At 35.2% G+C, this 21,453-nt stretch overlaps 1 protein-coding gene across 2 annotated transcripts; it reads right to left on the minus strand.

Moving 5' to 3' along the window:
- Positions 1–56: 56 nt before the first annotated feature.
- On the minus strand, positions 57–21,133 carry LOC149835098 (autophagy-related protein 101-like). 2 transcript variants are annotated; one of them, XR_016432817.1, is made up of 9 exons: positions 20,976–21,119; positions 20,805–20,853; positions 17,755–17,791; positions 17,526–17,611; positions 2,592–2,687; positions 1,362–1,524; positions 1,101–1,260; positions 910–982; positions 353–415 (listed from the first exon to the last, which is right to left on the minus strand). XR_016432817.1 is itself a non-coding variant. In XM_090011692.1 (8 exons), the coding sequence occupies exons 2-8, from the start codon at positions 20,835–20,837 to the stop codon at positions 340–342; spliced, it is 651 nt and encodes a 216-aa protein (XP_089867818.1). In that variant the 5' UTR covers positions 20,838–20,853; positions 20,976–21,133; the 3' UTR covers positions 57–339. The 2 variants fall into 2 exon arrangements, 1 of the variants encoding a protein (XP_089867818.1); XM_090011692.1 differs by lacking the exon at positions 910–982 and having other exon boundaries at positions 57–415; positions 20,976–21,133.
- Between the last annotated feature and the right edge of the window lie 320 nt (positions 21,134–21,453).

The raw sequence follows: 21,453 nt of genomic DNA on the forward strand, positions 1-21,453 counted from the left end.
TGTCAGACCAGCAAAAAAGACACACTTAATAGTCTTGACAACAAGTCTAAACGGAGATTGAGAAAAAAACATTATTTGGTGCTCTTGTTCATTCAAATTCTTGAACAAGACATGAAGGCGATTTGCACTTTTTCCATTGCTATTGGAGAAGCGCGAAAATAGATCCGTTATCAAACAAATGAGAGAGAGAGGATGTGGAACTGTATAGAAGTCCATTTCATCTAGTTAGCTGAATGTACTATTATTTACAAGGCAACTTGAAACTAAATAAGTGCCTTTTCACGTTTTCTCATAATCCATTATGTACAAACCAGCAGAAGCCGTTACCAGTAGAGATGATCAACTGAGCATGGTCGGATGTCCAGTTTGAAGCATCCTCTTGATCATATCCATGCCGAATGAAGAGTCCGAGGCACTAGTTATGAGGGAGCATAGAGTCAGCATATCCTCAACATATGATTAAAATATAAAGTTTCCACAGCATAAACATATACATATTGATTAGATCTAAACAAAGTTCATCTCATTTTATAAATAAAACAAATAATTATTGATTAGATAGACACATGTTTTTGTTAAGATAGGGAGTCAAACTAAAGCTTGAACAAGGAACAAAGAAAATGACTTCATTCTTTAAGCATCTCCCTATAGTGAACCACCACACTGGGATGGAAACAGGCAAACGTGAAAGGGAAAAAGAAAAAGGTGCAATAAAAAGCAGTGATGCATAAAGGGCCTTGTTACAGAGATAAGGTAAGAACAATAAATTAGATCATAGTTCATGCATACATAAACAGAAAAGCGGCATCACTTTAAAGCATTCAAAGCTAATAGCCGAGAGTAGACCCAGAAGCATAAGCTACGTCATATTGACTGAACAAAGAGAAGACAAAATAGTGTAGACCTAACCTCCCAAGAACAGGAATGTGACAAGTATACGAGGTGACAATGGGTTGAGACATGCATAAACACCAATGATCACCTACCGCAAGCAAAACGGTCCCATCAGAGTAACATGAAAGAAAACCAATCATAGCAATGAAGTTGCAAAAATATAACCACCAACAATCATAATGGGAACAGATATATCGAAGAGTTACCTTGGGAATGTAATTTCGTAAGGAAATGAGACACCCTCCAAACTTGGAACAGGAGGAATGTGATCCTTCTTTTCATTAACAAATTTTATAATTTGAAACAACACTTCACGAAGGGATGTCTCCAAAGAAGCACGGTGTGCAGTTCTTTCTTCTGCACTCTCTGTAACCAAACAAACAGGAAATATGTCCGTTCACATGAAGAACTACCTATTAAATGATTCAACTGAAAAAAAAGCCTTGGAACAAAAGGGCATGTCATACCAGCTGAATCTCTACGAGTTTTGGCATGGTGAGATTTTCCAGTATGGCATTTTGATGGTACTACATTCATATAAATAAACCACTGCTCCCAATACAAGCGCTCAATTTTGTTACTGAACCATGTTGCCTGTTTGTTTTTTATCTCATAGAAGGATAGAGATATCTGCATCATTCAAGACAAGTTCATTATAAAAGTCTCCAGCATAGAAGTTAAGTTGGGTCAAATCCAATAGTAAGAAAAACAAAAGAAATAGAAGTTAAGTTGGGTCAAATCCAATAGTAAGAAAAACAAAAGAAAAAAGGAGAATTGAAACAAGAAATAGCACCAGCTATGCATTAAAGCAAAAGGAGAACAGGATAAGCCCACGACTAAGCTTTCAATGTCCCCCCATCTGTTGATGATTATTTGTCATAGAGTCAAGATGAAAATAAGAAAGGATGATGATGATACATAAAAAGAGAGAATGAATGGACAATAAGGCCATCTTGACAACTGAAGGTCCACTTCATAATATGGCTTTCTCAAAGACGATCCTCTACTAGTTAGCTAGTTTTCTGCATGTATAATTCACAATGTTCATGTCATCTCCAACATATAATCCTGTGACTAAATTATTCGGATTCTTAAGCATAATAATGAAGAATCTGCTAAAGAAACCACGTGCAATCTCAAAGGATGCAAAGACATGGAGGCAGCCCCCTTCAACAAATACGAAATCTCTGCGAACCTCAAACCATTAGGTTAACTATCTCTACTCCCCTTCCATAAGAAAAGACAAGAAGAAAACGAAAAACAAAAAGGTTTGACGTATGTGCACTACTGCTCTAGACCCAGGTGTCAGGCTTGGTGCAAAAACTTGGCCAAGCCTGCTGATCCCAGGCTGGGAAACACAGCCTCATGTTCACCCCCAGGTTTTCCTGATCAAACTTGAAAATTGCACTAGAAGGCATAACTAGATGGGCCTCTCAATCATTCTTTAAGATGCCTCTTGATCAATAAACAAGCATTCATTTTCTGAAACTCCTCAGACATATTAACTGAAAGAGACTCAGAGTCGAGCTTCATAAAAAATGTTGTCAACACTAAAAATGCATAGCTTCTCACTTCTCAGCAAGCAGCTAAAATTTAGTTATCATTCAGTAAAGAAGCATAATGAAATGAAGGAATTTTGAGAATCCAAAGATCGAAGAAAATTGAAAATGCAATGTAAAGATAACAATAGGACTCACCTGGCTTTTCTTGTTTGGGTGCTTCTCCACCCATGCAATGAACTGATCAATCTTTTCCTCTATCTTCTTTTCCAGGTCAGCATCTCCACATTGTACCTTAATTGACAAGGCAAGGTTACATTATTAAAAAATGCAAATAAAACCAGACTGTAAATAACACTAACAATAGACATGAGAAAACAACGGACATGAATCATATAACCAGACGGGAACAAGAAAATGGCACAACTGTTTCATGAGAAACTCATGGCAAAGGGAATAGATATCTAAGAGACCTTGAAAACCTTTTTTTCTTGGAAAAAAACACAATAAACAAAGAGGAATAAGTGCTATTTGGATTAAATTCTTTCATGTTCCCATAATTGGTAACATACGCAAAATTCTCACCATATTATCGAAGTATCATGAAAACACACAATTTTCTTTCATTTGTGTTTATGCTGATTCAAGGCTGATGTTCAGTTATCTCTATATAACATAAAATGTATGAGCTGGTGATACTAAAAAACGTACAGTGATATTCTTGTATTTTCAAAAAATATTGGAAATATTTTCAAAAGAATTAACTGTTCACGTCAAGAAATTTCATGATACACAAACTGATACACATAGGCTTCCTTGAAATCTAGCTAATTCAAATTTGTTTTAGAATTCATTGTAATGAAATGGATTGAATCCAATAAACATGCAAGAACACACATTCAATCAAGTAAAATACTTGATTGAATCATCAAACCACCCACACAAGGGTCTAACAAATTTGTTATTGCATAGAGACACTAAAAAATGAGTTAAGAAATACAATGGCCTCTTGAGGCCTATTTATAACACAGGAACCTCAAAGAGAGCAGCCCAAAGTGTCTGTTAGGCTGCTCCAAAAGGTACAAACAAACAGAAAATAAAAGTTACAAAAAAAACAAAAGAAAAAACAGGTTATTTCAGTGTGTATATATATAGAGAGAGAGAGAGTACATATTTTAACACCCCCCCTCAAACACATGGTAGGACAACCGAGAGTTTTTGGAATCTAGGTAACAGAAGCGCTTTAGTGAAGAAGTGCGCTAGTTGGTATTCCGCGGGAACGTACGACAATGTGATGGTCTTCTTCAGAAATTCTTCATGAACATAATAGCAATTCATTTCAATATGTTTTGTCCTCTCATTAAATGTATAATTGCTTGCAATGTAGACGACATTCTTGTTGTCACAGCATAGTCTGGAGGGTTTTGTAATGTGAATTCCCAAGGTCTTTTAGTAGTTGTCGTAACCATACTAACTCAGATGTGATTGTTGCCATGTCACGATACTCAGCTTCAGTAGAGAAAACCGACACCTTCTGTTGCTTCTTATATCACCATGAAATTAAGGAATCACCTACAAACACACATAAACCAGTGGTTGAGCGTCTATCATTTACATCCCTTCCTCAGTCAAAATCAGAATATGCAATGATTTTTAACGAGAAAGAGGATAATAAAAATAATTCATGATTAATAGAATTCTTAATATATCTAACAATTCTCATTACAACACTCATATGTAGTGTAGTGAGAGCATGTTGAAATTAGATAACAGAATGAATAACATGAGATATATCAGAACGAGTAATGGAAAGATAAGACAAAACTCCAATCATTTGTCTGTAGGGGGTTAGATCTTATAAATGCTCGCCATCATCTTTCTTCATTTTGGCATTTATGACCTCCGGAGTATCAACCCGTTTTTCATCCGAAAGTTCTGATTGTTTAATGATCTTTGCTGCATACTTAGTCTATGACAAACTATATCACACGGACTCTTATAACAGGGCACCGCACCCGCACCCAGGCAGGTGTGACACTTGGACATAGCTTCCTTTGTGTTAGGTGAAGTCAACCACATTAAGGTTAAGTTAACCCTAATCAAGTCAATTTTTATCTATATTATATACATATATACATAAATGCACAGACATACATAGTGTTAACTTAAAATTGTTAAAAATTATATATATACCCTCCCCGCACACCCAAGTTTTTTTAAAGTGCCGCATCGCCGCACCCGAACCAGAACCCGCACCTATGTGACATAGATGACAAAAAATAACCACAAGGTGAGTAGGCAGCTTTTATTCCAAGAAAATACCACAAAAAGCCAAGATTTGTCATATCAAAGTTGGCTTTAAGCACATCTTTGATATGATTAACTCCCCATGTATCACCTCCTGTGATTATCATGTCATCTACGTAAAGTAATAAGATCACCATCCCTGCATTGGAAGACTTAACACATAACGCAATGTCAGTAAAACAAGATTTAAAATGAAGTTGTGTTATCACATTACTAAACCTATCATACCAAGCTTTGAGAGCTTGTTTTAAGTCATACAAGGCTTTGCGTAACCGAAGAGTTTTTTCATGTGCTAGGTTCAAGCCTAATGAGGGATCCATGTAGACCTCCTCATCCAGATTACCATTCAAAAATGCATTTTTTACATCCATTTAAAATTTGAGCCATTTTTTAATCGAGGCTATAACAATGAGAGTTCTAACAGTTGTCATTCGAGCAATTGAGGCAAATGTCTCATCGTAGTCAATTCCATATTCTTGACTGTATCCCTTAGCTACAAACCTAACTTTGTATCATTCTAATGTTCCGTCGCATTTGGTTTTTTATATTGGACACCCATCTACATCCTATAGTTTTCCTTCCTTTAGGTAATGTTTGGATTTCCCAAGTTTTTGCTTGTTTCAAGGCTTCTAATTCATCATTCATGGCCTTAATCCATTCTAAATGATATTTAACCTCATAATAAGATTGTGGTTCAAAATATGAGTGTATGTTCATTAGGCATGATCTATACCTTGGTTCAAAGGAATCATATGATACAAACCTACTAGGGGCTTGATCATGTATATATTTCAAGGAAAATTAACATTAAAATATGCATGATTTTATGAAAAAAATGTTTTAAAAACCCAAGTTTATGCTAGTTTTCGTTAAATGAGCTAAAATGATTTCAAAACAGAAAATGTATGAAAAATAGCTTTATTTGTATATTTTAGTACATATTTTAATGTTTGATATTAACATAGTATTTTAGTTTTAGTTTTCAATAAAAATAAAAATAAAAAAATGGAGAAAAATAGTTTTATATTCATTTTAAGTGTTTGTTTTTTAGAAAAGAAGAAGAAAAAAAAAATATTAGTTAGAATAGTTTTATTTTGAGTTTCTTTATAAATAGTTTTTAACTTTTGAAAATTTTATAATAAACCGGTTTATAAGGTTTTTGATTTTTAAAGCTGAAAATATTCTGTTATAAACCGGTTTAACCGGTTTAATTTTTAAAAAAATAACCAAGAAAAATTGTTACAAACCGGTGAACCGGTTTGATTATTTTTAAAACCCAAAAACGAAAAATTTTCAATCGTCTCCCCCTTCCTGCGTTACAGCCCTCTCTTCTTCTCCTTCCTCTCCACTTCTCCTTATCTCTTCTTCCCCTTCTCCCTCTTTCTCTCTTCTTCCCTATTTTCGGTGGAGAGATTTCCAGCAACGGCGGCGGCGTACGGGAGGAGGCCGGCCACCTCTTTTCTAATCCCTCTAAGGTACGGTAATTCTTCTTCCTCTTCTTCTTCTTCCTCTGCATCTTCTTCTCTCTTCCTAATCTTCTTTTCCTAAATCCCTTTTTCTACTCTTTTGCTTCTCTGTGTCTAATCGTGTTGTAGATTAGTGAATCTGTTTTAAGAAAGAAAAAAATGTAACTCAGCTATTGATTTCTGCATCTTCGGTTCCCTATCCTTGTTTTCTTAATCCTGTAATTTCGTTTTGAGTTCACTGTAAGCAATTTTTGCTTTGATTGTCCATGTTGATTCAATTTCTAGTCTGAATGTAGATCATTAGTTAATAAAATTGTGATTGAGATCATCTGATATAATTTGTTTTCGTTGAATTGAGTCTGAAGCAGCAGGAAAGTTGAATCCAAGCATTGTGAATTCACCAGCAAAGTTTATTCACAGGAATTTTGTGCTCTACTGTGAGCCGATCTAGTGTATATCGGTTCAGCAAGAAAAAAATATATCAATCGGCTGTTTATCTAAACAGCAGAGTCCGATCTGAGGTGGTTTGGCCCATCCAATGCCTAGCAAAGTGTGATCGGCTGAAGTTCATTTGATCATTGGATGCATAAGGTGTTTGTTGTGTTGTGTCAATTGCAATGCTTATCTTCTCAGATCCGCTCATTACAACATCTATAAACATTAACAGATACTTCAACGGTGAAGCATCTACTGAGTTGGATCAGATTGAGTAGCATCTGCATCAATTACACTTTAGGCATTTAATGATTCTCTGCACCAACACTGTGTACCTGAGCATATTACCTATGCAAGGAAGCATGACATTGGATCTGATTTTTGTTCAGTAGAGTATCTGCTTTTACAACAGTTACTGTTAATAATTCCATTAGTAGATTCTCTGTTTTTACAGATTCTCAGTGACTTGTTTGTAGAGCAGCTGATTTTTGTTCATCATATGTGCATCACGTTCATCTGCTTAGCACAACAACTGGAACATGAATATTATTTGCATATGCCTCGGTGAATAGCGTCATCTTTAATGCTCTGCTATATGTTCAAATCCAATCTTCAAAGTTGATATTGCTTCATCTTCATCTGCTATGTAGCTGTGGTAACATTGAATCAGCAAATTCATGTTTATGTTGCAATGTCATATAGGCATGCATATGCCTTTCGCTCCACTCCAAGTCAGTTGATCTGAAACAATCTCAAATAGCATATAACAAGTCTAGTATTTTACCTTTATCATTTTGTAACTCCCTTAGCATTCTATTCGTAATTTGGAGTTTCTATTTTCTGCATTTTAGTATCGTCCATATGCATTTTACTTATCCCAATTCCTGTTTTGTTTTAGCATTGAATTAGCATAAATTGTGTTTAGTATAGTTTTTTTCTTCTATCTCTTGTACTGCTAGTGTGCTTGTGATTTGTGCAGGATCGCATAGGAGTGGAGCTAAAGCGCATTTGTGATACAGAAGTGCAAGAATAGAAGATGTTTTTCTTTTATTTTAGAATTTAGACATTTAATTGGGTTTGTAAATATCGCTTTTACGCCCTCTGCGAAGGGTATTCATTTGTTGTAATAGTTAGTTGTTTTTACTTTTCTCGTACTTTTTACATTTTATAATTTGGCAATAAAGAAATAGTTGAGAATTGTGTGTTTGAATACGAAATATTCCCGTTCCCTGAGTTCGACCCGGTCTCATTCACTAGTGAGAACCGGTTTTTATTATTTGATGTCTGGTTTTCACATGTTTTACATATAAAAATCTTTTAAAAATTTACAACGATTATAAAGAAGACATCAAATTTTTGGCGCCGTTGTCGGAGAACGGCGTAATATTAGTATTCGCTTTATTGCCAAGTGTTTGTTTGCATTTAGGTTTAGAACCACGTATGTGCATATCTTAGAGACGAGCTTACTTTTCTGCACAGCCCACCTACTAGGAGCCCCTTAGAGGTGACTGTGTACGATTGGTACCGTACACATAGATTTTATATTTCTTTTGCATAATCTCTGTTATGTGTAACTACGTGGTGTTTGTTTAGTTTTTGTTGTTTTTAATCTACTCGCTTTGTGGTTTGCGTGGTTTGGTCGCTTAGTGCGTTAGTTAGGTAGAAAACCCAAAGTTAGGACGTGTGCTACACCGGTCTACTCCAAGGTGTACGCAATGGCTGACGATCATCAATTGATCCGTCCTTTGAGGGAGTACTTCATGCCAAATACGTATACTCCCGCCTCCTGCATCACGAGACCTGATGTAGGAGCGAGCCATTTTGAGATTAAGGCCAGTGTGATTCAAATGTTACCTTCATTTTATGGCCTTAGCAATGAAGACCCATATCGTCATCTCGACGAATTCCTTGAGATTTGCTCGACAGTGCGAATCAATAATTTTGGAGACGACGCTATGAGGTTGACTTTGTTTCCGTTCTCTCTCAAAGATAAAGCCAAGCACTGGCTAAAATCTTTTGAGACGGTTCGTATTACTACTTGGGAAGGAATGCAGCGCGAATTTCTCAAAAAGTACTTCCCAATTGGTAAAACGAATCAGTTTCGTAAAGCTATAACCAGTTTTTCTCAAATTGAGGGAGAACAGTTTCACGAGTCTTGGGAGAGATTGAAAGATCTTCTCCGCAAGTGTCCCCATCACCAGGTGCCTCGTTGGCAGTTGGTGCAGTATTTTTATGACGGGCTTACTGAAAAGCATCATCAAATGGTTGATTCGTCTTGTGGGGGCACTTTTATGCTCAAGAGTGAGGACGAGGTGTGGTCTCTATTCGAGACTTTGAGTGAAAACATGATGCATCATGCTTTGTCTTCACGGCTCGATAGGACTACATATTTGTCTAGTGGTCCTAGGGAAATTGGGATTTCCGAAGTTGGGTCCGAGTTAGAATTGCGTACCAAGGTTGACCAGTTGACTAGGAAGTTAGATCAATTCCTAGCCAATTCCTCGAGAAATCCAATAGGAAGAGTGTGCGAGCTATGTGCTAGCCCTGCACACTGTGTTGCGGATTGTCCGGCAGCACCGCTATATCCTGAATTCGTTCAGGAGCAGGTGAATGCTGCCCAAGGTTTCGCTAAACTCATGTCTGATTCATTTACACCATCATATAACCCAGGTTGGCGAAACCAGTCCATTTCCCCATCCCATCAGCCCTCCCAGACACAATATAGACCCAGTAACCCTTCACAAGGTTACTCGCATCCCATTTTTCCACAGGTTCATCCCCCAGCCCAACATGCTTATACTCAACCCCATTCTCATGAGCCTTCACCTAGTCAATCCTTCCAAGATAGGATATTACAAGTTTTGAGCTCCCATACGCAGTCAATAGCCAAGCTAGAGACTCAAATGGGATAGCTGGTTGAGACCTTCAGTAGGCAAAGCGAGGGGAACCCATCTAATAATTCTGTTGTCTCAAAGGGAGAGAATTCCATATCATTTGACTTGCATCCCACTGCTTCACATCATGAGCAAGTCAAATCTGATACATCCCTTCAGAGTGGGAAGGTGTATCATCCTATTCAGGAATCGACTCATGAGCCCCATATCATTTCCACTGTCGAGTCGATTTCCGTTATACCTCAGCAGAAGGGGCAAGGCCCTCAGTTGTTACAGTCTTCACATAAATCCCAATTTTTTCAGCTTTTAGGATCACCGATTGTTTTTAGTAAGCAAGAGGTACAGAAGCAGAAGGTGCTTGACCAAGTCAAGCCAGATCATATTCACCACTTGTCTGAAGTTGCATTCATTGATAGTCGGTCGGTCCTAGACTCTCATTTTTGACCAATCTCTCAGATGAGACTAATCTTTGTTCTTCATGTCGAGAGAGTCATGATACTACATTTAGAGGTAGAAGGGATGGAAACACAATGCGTAGTGTCACAGATTACACTCTTTTCTACATAGAGCCCGGTTGAGTCTGACTTCATGTCCATTGATCTCATGGACGATGAAGGTTTTTCCAGGGATCCGTCTGGCTGGGGACGTGAAACTTAGCGCTTTATGGGAGGCAACCCATATTTTGTACAGTATTACATTTGTTGTTAGGATTTGTAGGTTTTATTTGGTTTTATTTTTCGTTTTCTATCTTTTTCTATGAGTTTCATGTTTTGTCATGTATACATTGCATTCATTACATTCATAAAACATGCATTTTTAATTCATGTCAGGTCATTCTACTTTTTTCCCTCATTTATTTCTCTCATGTGCATTCACGTAGTTTCATATAAGCATGGGGGAGTGCCACTGGGACAGTGTCATTCAAGCATGGGAGAGGGTGTAGTTTGCACACCTTGATATTTCTGTTTACGTTCTTGCACATGTTTACACATTTCTCATGAAAAGTAGGTTTTTAAAGAAAGAGTTTGAACTTATATGAATGTTATTTCAAATCTGATATTTTTAGAGGATTTTTAAGCCCCACGAAAAAAAATTCTGACATAGATCTAAAAATTATAGTTGTTTATGCGGATCTTAAAGAAATGATGATAGATACATGTTAGAATTTATTTTGAATTGCAAATATGAATATGCACAGTTGTATTTTTGAAAAACTAAGCAAATGAACAAAAGCGTAAAAATGAGCTCAAAAAGTGAAAAAAAAGAAGCATGCGTTAGGTTGTTTGGATAATTCCACAATCCTTAGTAGATGGAACTTAGATGTAAGTTGAAACTTTTAATTCCATTTCGAAAAGGAGAGTAGAAAACTTCGTGATCCTAAGTAGCTGAGAACAGATACAAGTTAAAATGTTTGACTCTCATGTTATAAGGGTGAATGAAGGAAGTCACTTTTATGTCTTAGTTGATATCTTTTGGTATGCATTGAAAAAGTATAGAAGATATTGACATTGCACAAGGCATAAAAGCAGACCACACGCAAGCTATAATAGAAGAATGAATACGCAAAAAGAAAAAGCGTGAAAAGAAAAAAAAACTGAAAAAGAAAGAAAAGTTCAGTGCTTAGAAGTGTGATTGAGAAAACCTGTGCAGAAAACATATAAGTGAGGATAAGTAAATAATAATATGTTTTTATTGGATTTTCTAAGAATTAAACATAAATAATTGTGATATTTAAAAAAGTGAAAGAAATTCTTTTTCTGTGGTGATATATAAAAGACTCTAATTATATTGTGATTTTGAAATAACAGGAAATATTTGTGAAAATAAAGTTTTTGATTACCTACTACTTATGAAGATGTGTAATATTTTGCATACATGACAGAGATGTTTGTGGGTAGCATCACTGCAAACCCTCACGAGACCTTACTCGTCCACTGGGGTAACCCAGGGGTTGAAAGGGCTTGTTGCATGAGCTAAATGCAACCGTGATTCCTACGAAAGTGAGTTAGGTGATAGTTTTCATTTCATGCATTTTTCTAGTTTGCTCGAGGACTAGCAAAACATAAGCATGGGGGTATTTGATCATGCATATATTTCAAGGAAAATTAACATTAAAATATGCATGATTTTATGAAAAAAATGTTTTAAAAACCCAAGTTTATGCTAGTTTTCGTTAAATGAGCTAAAATGATTTCAAAACAGAAAATGTATGAAAAATAGCTTTATTTGTATATTTTAGTACATATTTTAATGTTTGATATTAACATAGTATTTTAGTTTTAGTTTTCAATAAAAATAAAAACAAAAAAATAAAAAATGGAGAAAAATAGTTTTATATTCATTTTAAGTGTTTGTTTTTTAGAAAAGAAGAAGAAAAAAAAATATTAGTTAGAATAGTTTTATTTTGAGTTTCTTTTTAAATATTTTTTAACTTTTGAAAATTTTATAATAAACCGGTTTATAAGGTTTTTGATTTTTAAAGCTGAAAATATTCTGTTATAAACCGGTTTAACCGGTTTAATTTTTAAAAAAAATAACCAAGAAAAATTGTTACAAACCGGTGAACCGATTTGATTTTTTTTAAAACCCAAAAACGAAAAATTTTCAATCGTCTCCCCCTTCCTGTGCTATAGCCCTCTCTTCTTCTCCTTCCTCTCCACTTCTCCTTATCTCTTCTTCCCCTTCTCCTTCTTTCTCTCTTCTTCCCTGTTTCCGGTGGAGAGATTTCCAGCAACGGCGGCGGCGTACGGGAGGAGGCCGGCCACCTCTTTTCTAATCCCTCTAAGGTACGGTAATTCTTCTTCCTCTTCTTCTTCTTCTTCTTCTTCTTCTTCTTCTTCTTCTTCCTAATCTTCTTTTCCTAAATCCCTTTTTCTACTCTTTTGCTTCTCTGTGTCTAATCGTGTTGTAGATTAGTGAATCTGTTTTAAGAAAGAAAAAAATGTAACTCAGCTATTGATTTCTGCATCTTCGGTTCCCTATCCTTGTTTTCTTAATCCTGCAATTTCGTTTTGAGTTCACTGTAAGCAATTTTTGCTTTGATTGTCCATGTTGATTCAATTTCTAGTCTGAATGTAGATCATTAGTTAATAAAATTGTGATTGAGATCATCTGATATAATTTTTTTCGTTGAATTGAGTCTGAAGCAGCAGAAAAGTTGAATCCAAGCATTGTGAATTCACCAGCAAAGTTTATTCACAGGAATTTTGTGCTCTACTGTGAGCCGATCTAGTGTATATCGGTCCAGCAAGAAAAAAATATATCAATCGGCTGTTTATCTAAACAGCAGAGTCCGATCTGAGGTGGTTTGACCCATCCAATGCCTAGCAAAGTGTGATCGGCTGAAGTTCATTTGATCATTGGATGCATAAGGTGTTTGTTGTGTTGTGTCAATTGCATTGCTTATCTTCTCAGATCCGCTCATTACAGCATCTATAAACATTAACAGATACTTCAACGGTGAAGCATCTACTGAGTTGGATCAGAATGAGTAGCATCTGCATCAATTACACTTTAGGCATTTAATGATTCTCTGCACCAACACTGTGTACCTGAGCATATTACCTATGCAAGGAAGCATGACATTGGATCTGATTTTTGTTCAGTAGAGTATCTGCTTTTACAACAGTTACTGTTAATAATTCCATTAGTAGATTCTCTGTTTTTACAGATTCTCAGTGACTTGTTTGTAGAGCAGCTGATTTTTGTCCATCATATGTGCATCACGTTCATCTGCTTAGCACAGCAACTGGAACATGAATATTATTTGCATATGCCTCGGTGAATAGCATCATCTTTAATGCTCTGCTATATGTTCAAATCCAATCTTCAAAGTTGATATTGCTTCATCTTCATCTGCTATGTAGCTGTGGTAACATTGAATCAACAAATTCATGTTTATGCTGCAATGTCATATAGGCATGCATATGCCTTTCGCTCCACTCCAAGTCAGTTGATCCGAAACAATCTCAAATAGCATATAACAAGTCTAGTATTTTACCTTTATCATTTTGTAACTCCCTTAGCATTCTATTCGTAATTTGGAGTTTCTATTTTCTGCATTTTAGTATCGTCCATCTGCATTTTACTTATCCCAATTCCTGTTTTGTTTTAGCATTGAATTAGCATAAATTGTGTTTAGTATAGTTTTTTTCTTCTATCTCTTGTACTGCTCGTGTGCTTGTGATTTGTGCAGGATCGCATAGGAGTGGAGCTAAAGCGCATTTGTGATACAGAAGTGCAAGAATAGAAGATGTTTTTCTTTTATTTTAGAATTTAGGCATTTAATTGGGTTTGTAAATATCGCTTTTACGCCCTCTGCGAAGGGTATTCATTTGTTGTAATAGTTAGTTGTTTTTACTTTTCTCGTACTTTTTACATTTTATAATTTGGCAATAAAGAAATAGTTTAGAATTGTGTGTTTGAATACGAAATATTCTCGTTCCCTGAGTTCGACCCGGTCTCATTCACTAGTGAGAACCGGTTTTTATTATTTGATGTCTGGTTTTCACATGTTTTACATATAAAAATCTTTTAAAAATTTACAACGATTATAAAGAAGACATCAGGGGTTTTGAAATTCTTATGGATTTTCTAAGACTAGAAGAATCTACTTCTTAATTTTGAGAATATCTTTTTAAAGTACATGGTGGATGATCTTCGGTACGTCGAGCATAGGTTTGTATATCATTGTGAGATGGGTCTATCATTAGGACCCCCATTCACACTCTCACTTGCATTATGCATGTCTTCATTTCTACTCTCATGTGTGTCATGAATAATTTCACGTCGTTCATGTTCATTGACAAGGTAAAAAAAAAACGAGTAGTCACAACTTTCTTGAATTTTTTCCTTGCAAAAACCAATTTCATTTTCAAGAAAAGTGACATTTCGAGAAACATACATTTTGTTTCTTTCAATGTCATAACATTTATATCCCTTTTGGCTTTCGCCATAGCCTAAAAAAACACAAGAGATTGCTTTTGGAGAAAATTTGTCATTGTTATTGGTAAGGAGATAACATTTGCATCCAAAGACCCTTAACCTTTTATAATCGGTAGTTATTTTAAAAAGTTTTTCAATAGGAGAGATATTTTCAATATTTTTGAAAGGCATTCTATTTATCAAATAGATTGCCGTAAGGGCGGCTTCAGCCCAAAAAGCTTTTGAAACATTTATAGACACAAAAAGTATTATAGTGGATTCAATAATGTGTCTATGCTCTCGGCTAGTCCATTTTGTTAAGGAGTATATGGACACGATTTTTTGTGAATAATCTAATTTAGGTCAAGATAATTTTCGAATTCTTTTGACACAAATTCTCCCCCATTATCGGTTCTAAAGATTTGAATATTAGTTTTAAATTGATTCTTAATATAACAATGAAATTTTTTAAAACACTCAAATACTTCCGATTTTTGTTTTAGAAAAAATATCCAAGAATGTCTACTATAGTCATCTACAAACACAACATAATAGGATACCCCTATTTTGGATACGACTGGAGTCAACCCTCGTACATCCGAATGTACTAACTCAAATGGGTTCTTAGTTATTAAATGTCTTGATCCAAAGCGCAAAGACTTCATTTTGCCAAGAATGTAATCTTCACACACAAAATCTCTTTCTTTATAATTTGAAAGAAATAAAACAAGTGTAGTTTGGTCACGCTAGGATGTCCTAGTCTTTTATGCCAAATTTCTATATTTTTCTTTTGCACAAAATTACAAAATGATTGTTTTGGTAACTCAATATTGTCCACGACATAGAGATCTCCTCTTCTATGGCCTCGCCCAATCGGCTTCTTGAACTGGAGATCCTGTATTAGACAATCATTAGATGAAAATAGTACTTTGCAACCATGGTCCGTAATTTGAGAAACCGATAAAAGATTTAAATTTAATTTTGGTACTACCCTAATATTTGGTATGTGAAATATTAGATGTTTTTGAAAAAATTCAAAACTTTTGATTTTCAAGAATGTTCCATCGACACTTGAAACATAAGAGTCATTTGGGTTAAACTTACATTATGATAATATGAACTCATTTGGTGTCATATGAAAAGAAGCACCGGAGTCAAGGATCTAAGAGGTCTTACCATGGTTACTACTTATAGATATGGTTGCTCCCGAAAAAGAGAGAGCTTGAGATTTAAGCACGGGTTGTAGCGCATCCATTAGTTGAGTCAATGCACTTGGAGTCGTATATATCACTCATTTCAACTGAAGCAACTCTTTCTGTATGATCATCCTTCTTTCTTTTGAGACAAAAAGGCTTGATATGTCTCGGTTCGTAACAATGATAACAAATTATCTTTTAACCTTTTTGGTATTCATGATCACCCCTCTTTTCATTCCTCTCATAGTTGTTGGAGTTTCTTTCATTCTCATTTTTTACAAAATGAGAAAGTTTGTAGCTTCAAGTATGATTACCAGGCTTTGACATGGTAAGCACGGATTCTTCATCTTTTGAAGCGAAATGCTTCTTCAATCTATTTTCCTTCATAGTCAATTCTTCAAGAGTTTCCACTATGGATGATATACCTCCTCTATGAAGGAGAGCCGACTTGATTCCTTCAAATTCGGGTCTAAGCCCATTAATAAATTGGTAGAAATGCTCTGTTTTAATTTGGTTTTCACAGAGTTCTACATCTTGTGGGCAATGCCATTTTGGCTCTAGAAGAGTCAATTCATCCCAAAGAAGAGAGAGTGCATTGTAGTATTCCTTAATGCTCATCTCTCCTTGAGTCATGGTTCTTACCTTGTTTTGAACATTACATATGTGTGCAATATCTTTAAGACTATACATGTCTTTAAGATATTTCTAACCATCACTAACGAAATCAAATTTCGCCAAACTAGAACACTTGTGAATGTCTACACTATTGATGAGTCATTCAATTATCTTGGAATGACCCATCCTCCATTCTTTCCATCTTTTTTCATAGTCGGAAACGGTTTTACCCATTTTCTCTCCTTGAAGAGCTACTTCTTTCTCATTCTCAAATTTTCTAAGAATGAGTTTAGGCTCTTTTTTGGTGCCATCCACCGAACCCCAAGTCTTTTTTCTCATATTTTGCGTTTCACTATGGATGAGCGCATCACATAGTTTTTATCATTTAGGCGTACGAGAATAGAGACTATTCTCTCTCATTCTCCATTTCTTTACAATGTGAAGAAAAAAGGTAGAGAAAGAGAGAGCAAAGAGAAAAGGAGAAAGAGAACGTAATACAAGACTTGCTTAAGAGATGACATGCTTCTCGATGCAACAATCAATGATTCGTTGTATATGTCAAGCTCACGATCTTCCTCTTAATACTATCACGATCTTTCCTCTAAAGAATTGTTTTTGTACCACCAAAGCTCTAATGCCATGTAATGAAATGGATTGAATCCAATAAACATGCAAGAACACACATTCAATCAAGTAGCTTGATTGAATCATCAAACCACCCACACAGGGTCTAACAAATTTTTTATTGCATAGAGACACTCAAAAATGAGTTAAGAAATACAATGGCCTCTTGAGGCCTATTTATAACACAGGAACCTCAAAGAGAGCAACCCAAAGTGGCTGTTGGGCTGCTCAACCGTCATATTTATGACTGTTGGGAGCAGCTCCAACAGTCACTTTGGAGCTGCTCCAAAAGGTACAAAAAAACAGAATAAAAGTTACAAAAAAAACAAAAGAAAAACAAGTTGTCAGACCCTAATGGGCTGATGCCTATTACAGTGAAAAGACCGAAATACCCTTGATGGGTATTTCGGTATATATATATATATATATATATATATATATATATATATATATATATATATATATATATATATATATATATATATATATATGAGTGTACATATTTTAACATTCATGATATACACAATACCGACCAATAGATCTGAAAGCCAGAAACTTTCTTTCTTCAGTTTCATCACATATTTTCCATATCTCAGGATGCAAACAAGTAAAATAAATGAACTAGCTTTCAGATCAAACACACAGAAATGTGCAGGGCAATATGAAACTTACATAAGTAAGATCAAAGAGTTCAGAATCAACATCTTTTGGCCGAACGAGCCCTAAAGCTCTATGAAACACAATTGTGTGAAGTATACCTGCAACAGATTTCATACACATTGTCATAACAGAATACTAAATAATGAGAACATACATTAATTAGGTGCATCATAGTAATCAGAGAAGACAAATGCATATTAAAGGCACTCCCCATATATATAGGGCTAATGATGTGACTTACATCGTAAAACTTCTGGGATCTCAACTGCCTCCACCTCCTACAAACACAGATCAAACATTTCATAAAGTATTCCATACATACAGCATATGAGCACCATTGCAAGAGTCTACAGTAAGAAATAGGCAGAAAAGAGAAGAATCAGAAGACTTTAGAAATCTAAGACATACATGCAATAATGCAAAGCATCCTGTTCATACAGATAGAATGAGATAAAGTTGCAACTACCACCTGTTCTCAGACAATTGTTCAACTACCACCATTCTCTTATGCAGTGTTATGAAAAGCGTTGAGGCGTAGCGAGGCACTCCACCAAAAACTGAGGCGAGGCGTAAAGCGTAAGCCTCAAAAAAAATTGAAAACTTAAAAAAAATATAAAAATATATCTAAAAATACAAATAAATAAAAAAATGTTTTATTGATGAAGCAACAACCAATAAAAAATAGAAAATCTCAAATAAATACTAAAAAATATGAGATTAACATATAAAAGTAACTAAGAAACTGATTATATAATGAAAAATATCTGAAAACTAATTATATAAACTAATTATATAACTGAAAAATATCTGAAAACTAATTATATAACTGAAAAATAAAACTTCTTTTTCGAAAATCTTAAATAAATACTAAAAAATATGAGATTAACATATAAAAGTAACTAAGAAACAGATTATATAGCGAAAAATATATGAAAACTAATTATATAACTGAAAAATATCTGAAAAGTAATTACATAACTGAAAAACTATGTCACATAGGTGTGGGTGCGGGTGCGGGTGCGGGTGCGGGTGCGGGTACGGGTACGGATGCGGCACTTTAAAAAAACTTGGGTGCAGGGGTGTGGGGAGGGTATATATATATATATAGATAGATAGATAGATAGATAGATAGATAAAAATGAACTTGATTACGGATAACTGAATCTACTTTTGGATAGAAATAGACCTCAATGTGGTTGACTTCACCTAACACAAAGGAAGTTGTGTTCAAGTGTCGCACCCGCCTAAGTGCAGGTGCGATGCGGGTGTGCTGCCCTGTTAGAAGAGTCTGTGTTACATAGCTGAAAAATATAACTTCTTTTTTGAAAATCTCAAATAAATACCAAAAAATATGAGATTAACATATAAAAATAACTAAGAAACTGATTATATAATGAAAAATATCTGAAAACTAATTATATAAACAAAACATATAACTGAAAAATATCTTAAAACTAATTATATAACTGAAAAATATAACTTCTTCGAAAATCTCAAATAAATACTAAAAAATATGAGATTAACATATAAAAGTAACTAAGAAACTGATTATATAACGAAAAATATCTGAAAACTAATTATATAACTGAAAAATATCTAAAAACTAATTATATAACTGAAAAATATAACTTCTTCGAAAATCTCAAATAAATACTAACAAATATGAGATTAACATAAAAAAGTTATAACAAAAAATATCTGAAAACTAATTATATAAACAAATTATATAACTGAAAAATATCTGAAAACTAATTATATAACTGAAAAATATAACTTCTTCAAAAATCTCAAATAAATACTAAAAAATATGAGATTAACATATAAAAGTAACTAAGAAACTGATTATATAACAAAAAATATCTGAAAACTAATTATATAACTGAAAATTATCTGAAAAATAATTACATAACTGAAAACTTCTTCTTCTAAAAAATATAATATAACTTCTTCTTCTTAAACTAATTATATAACTGAAAAATATCTGAAAACTAATTATATAACTGAAAAACTTCTTCTTCTGAAAAATATAATACTTTGTTCATGCCTCAGGCTGGTGCCTTGAGACGCAGAGGGCCTCGTCTCAAGGCGAGGCACGCCTTTTGCGCCTCAAGGGGCGCTTTTAACAGCAATGCTCTTATGAAAGACAAGTACCTGCGATGAATAGAACTTTATGCTAAACATCCCACCAAACCTCTCCCTCAAATAAATATGCTTGTGTTATCGACCAAAGATTTAATTTGACTCATCCACCATAAAAAATACTAAAGATTCAAGTTTCCACTTGCACTTCTTCTCAAACAGCCATTTTTTTTTATTGCATTCCATGCTAGAAAAGATACAGACATTATGACTACAACTTCCAAGGAGATTAACCCTCCCACCCTGACCCCCTCTCATAAAATCACAACTTTCCGTACTAATCTTGGTAAGTTTCCCCCTTTTCTGGTGCATCCTTTCACCAACACAACCATCAACCTTTGTATCTACACGAGTGCAGTGTTCAAGCTCTAGACACCGAAACATCATTAGTACATGATAAAGCAAATGATCCTATACCATGCCTTCAGAAGTTGGAGATGACCCCAGTCCCCAGATAGTATTCCAAGATCCCTTGGCTGGTGCAACTTTTACCAATCCAACTATCACATTTGACCCTACTATGACGATATTGACAATGATAACAACGATCTAAATATAGAAAAAGGCCTATTACAAATTCAAACCTGGACTAGTAACACACACACACACACACACACACACACACACACACACACACACACATATATATATATATATATATACTTTAGTCCTCTTTTGTTCGTGGAACTGAAAGCCAATTCAGTGGAGTCAGAATTTTGTTTTGATACACAAAACTCCTGTCCCGCAAAAAGCGGGAAGAAGAATCCTTAGAGAAAACAGGATTGTGCTCTTTCTTCAAAAATTGTAGATTGTAGATTGTGCATTCACAAAATTCACAACAAAAACTTGAATAACACGGATCAAACACGCTATGCATTGAAATTTATGGGAAGCTGCACATTCAAGTGATGTCGATTGAACCCTAAATTGACTGCTTTATATATTAATTTTGGGCTAAGTGTCCGATACACTAGCGACACCGGAATTTCGATTATTACTCAGCTCAGCAATTAAACGTAAGGTCATTCAACAACCAGGACCAACTGACGAAGACGAACACAAAATCAGAAACTCGAAATACCCACAAATAGAACTCCCAAAAATTCATGAAAGAATGAGAAGAGGAAAAGGAGAAATTGATCCGCGCCGTACCAGTTCTTTAAGATGGCAAACCTCACAATTCATAGCTCCTCACCTCTCTCTAGCGATAAAAAAACGAGAACTCATGAGAAAAAGGATCATGTGGAAGATAATTATACGAAGATTAAGCCAACTTACCGTGGAAATCCAACACGGGGAAAAGCGAATAAGGGAAAATTTTACCTGAGAGAAAGCAAGGGGTGGGGAGAATATTCCGGCGGAATTGAACGGGAATTTAACACGATCTGCAAGAGAGGGGAAAGCGAAGGAGAGCTCTATCAAGCGTTTGGGCCGTTGATTTTTCCCGAGAATTGCAGGCAACTCCCTTTTCCTTTCCCAACTAGGGATGTATATGGTAGGGATTTGGGTCGGATATTCGATCGATTCAAATCCGATTAGTAAACTTTAAGGATTTAGATCAAAATAGTTTTTGGGCCGTCGGTTTTTACGTTTTCTCATCTGGATCCATCCTCTGCATACGCAAATGGGTCTTCGTTTATACTCACACTTATAACTAGAGGTGGGGGCACCAGCCCCATAGGCCCACAGATGTGTCATGAGCAATCAAGTTTGGACTGCTCCCCAATCCAAACTGGTTCAACAGAGGCTAATCCAGGAATCTACGTCAGCAGTATATATATATGAACTCTGCCTGTGTAAA

This window comes from Nuphar pumila, chromosome 6 (assembly GCF_984573655.1).
Source record: "Nuphar pumila chromosome 6, dmNupPumi1.hap1.1, whole genome shotgun sequence".
Taxonomy (NCBI): domain Eukaryota; kingdom Viridiplantae; phylum Streptophyta; class Magnoliopsida; order Nymphaeales; family Nymphaeaceae; genus Nuphar; species Nuphar pumila.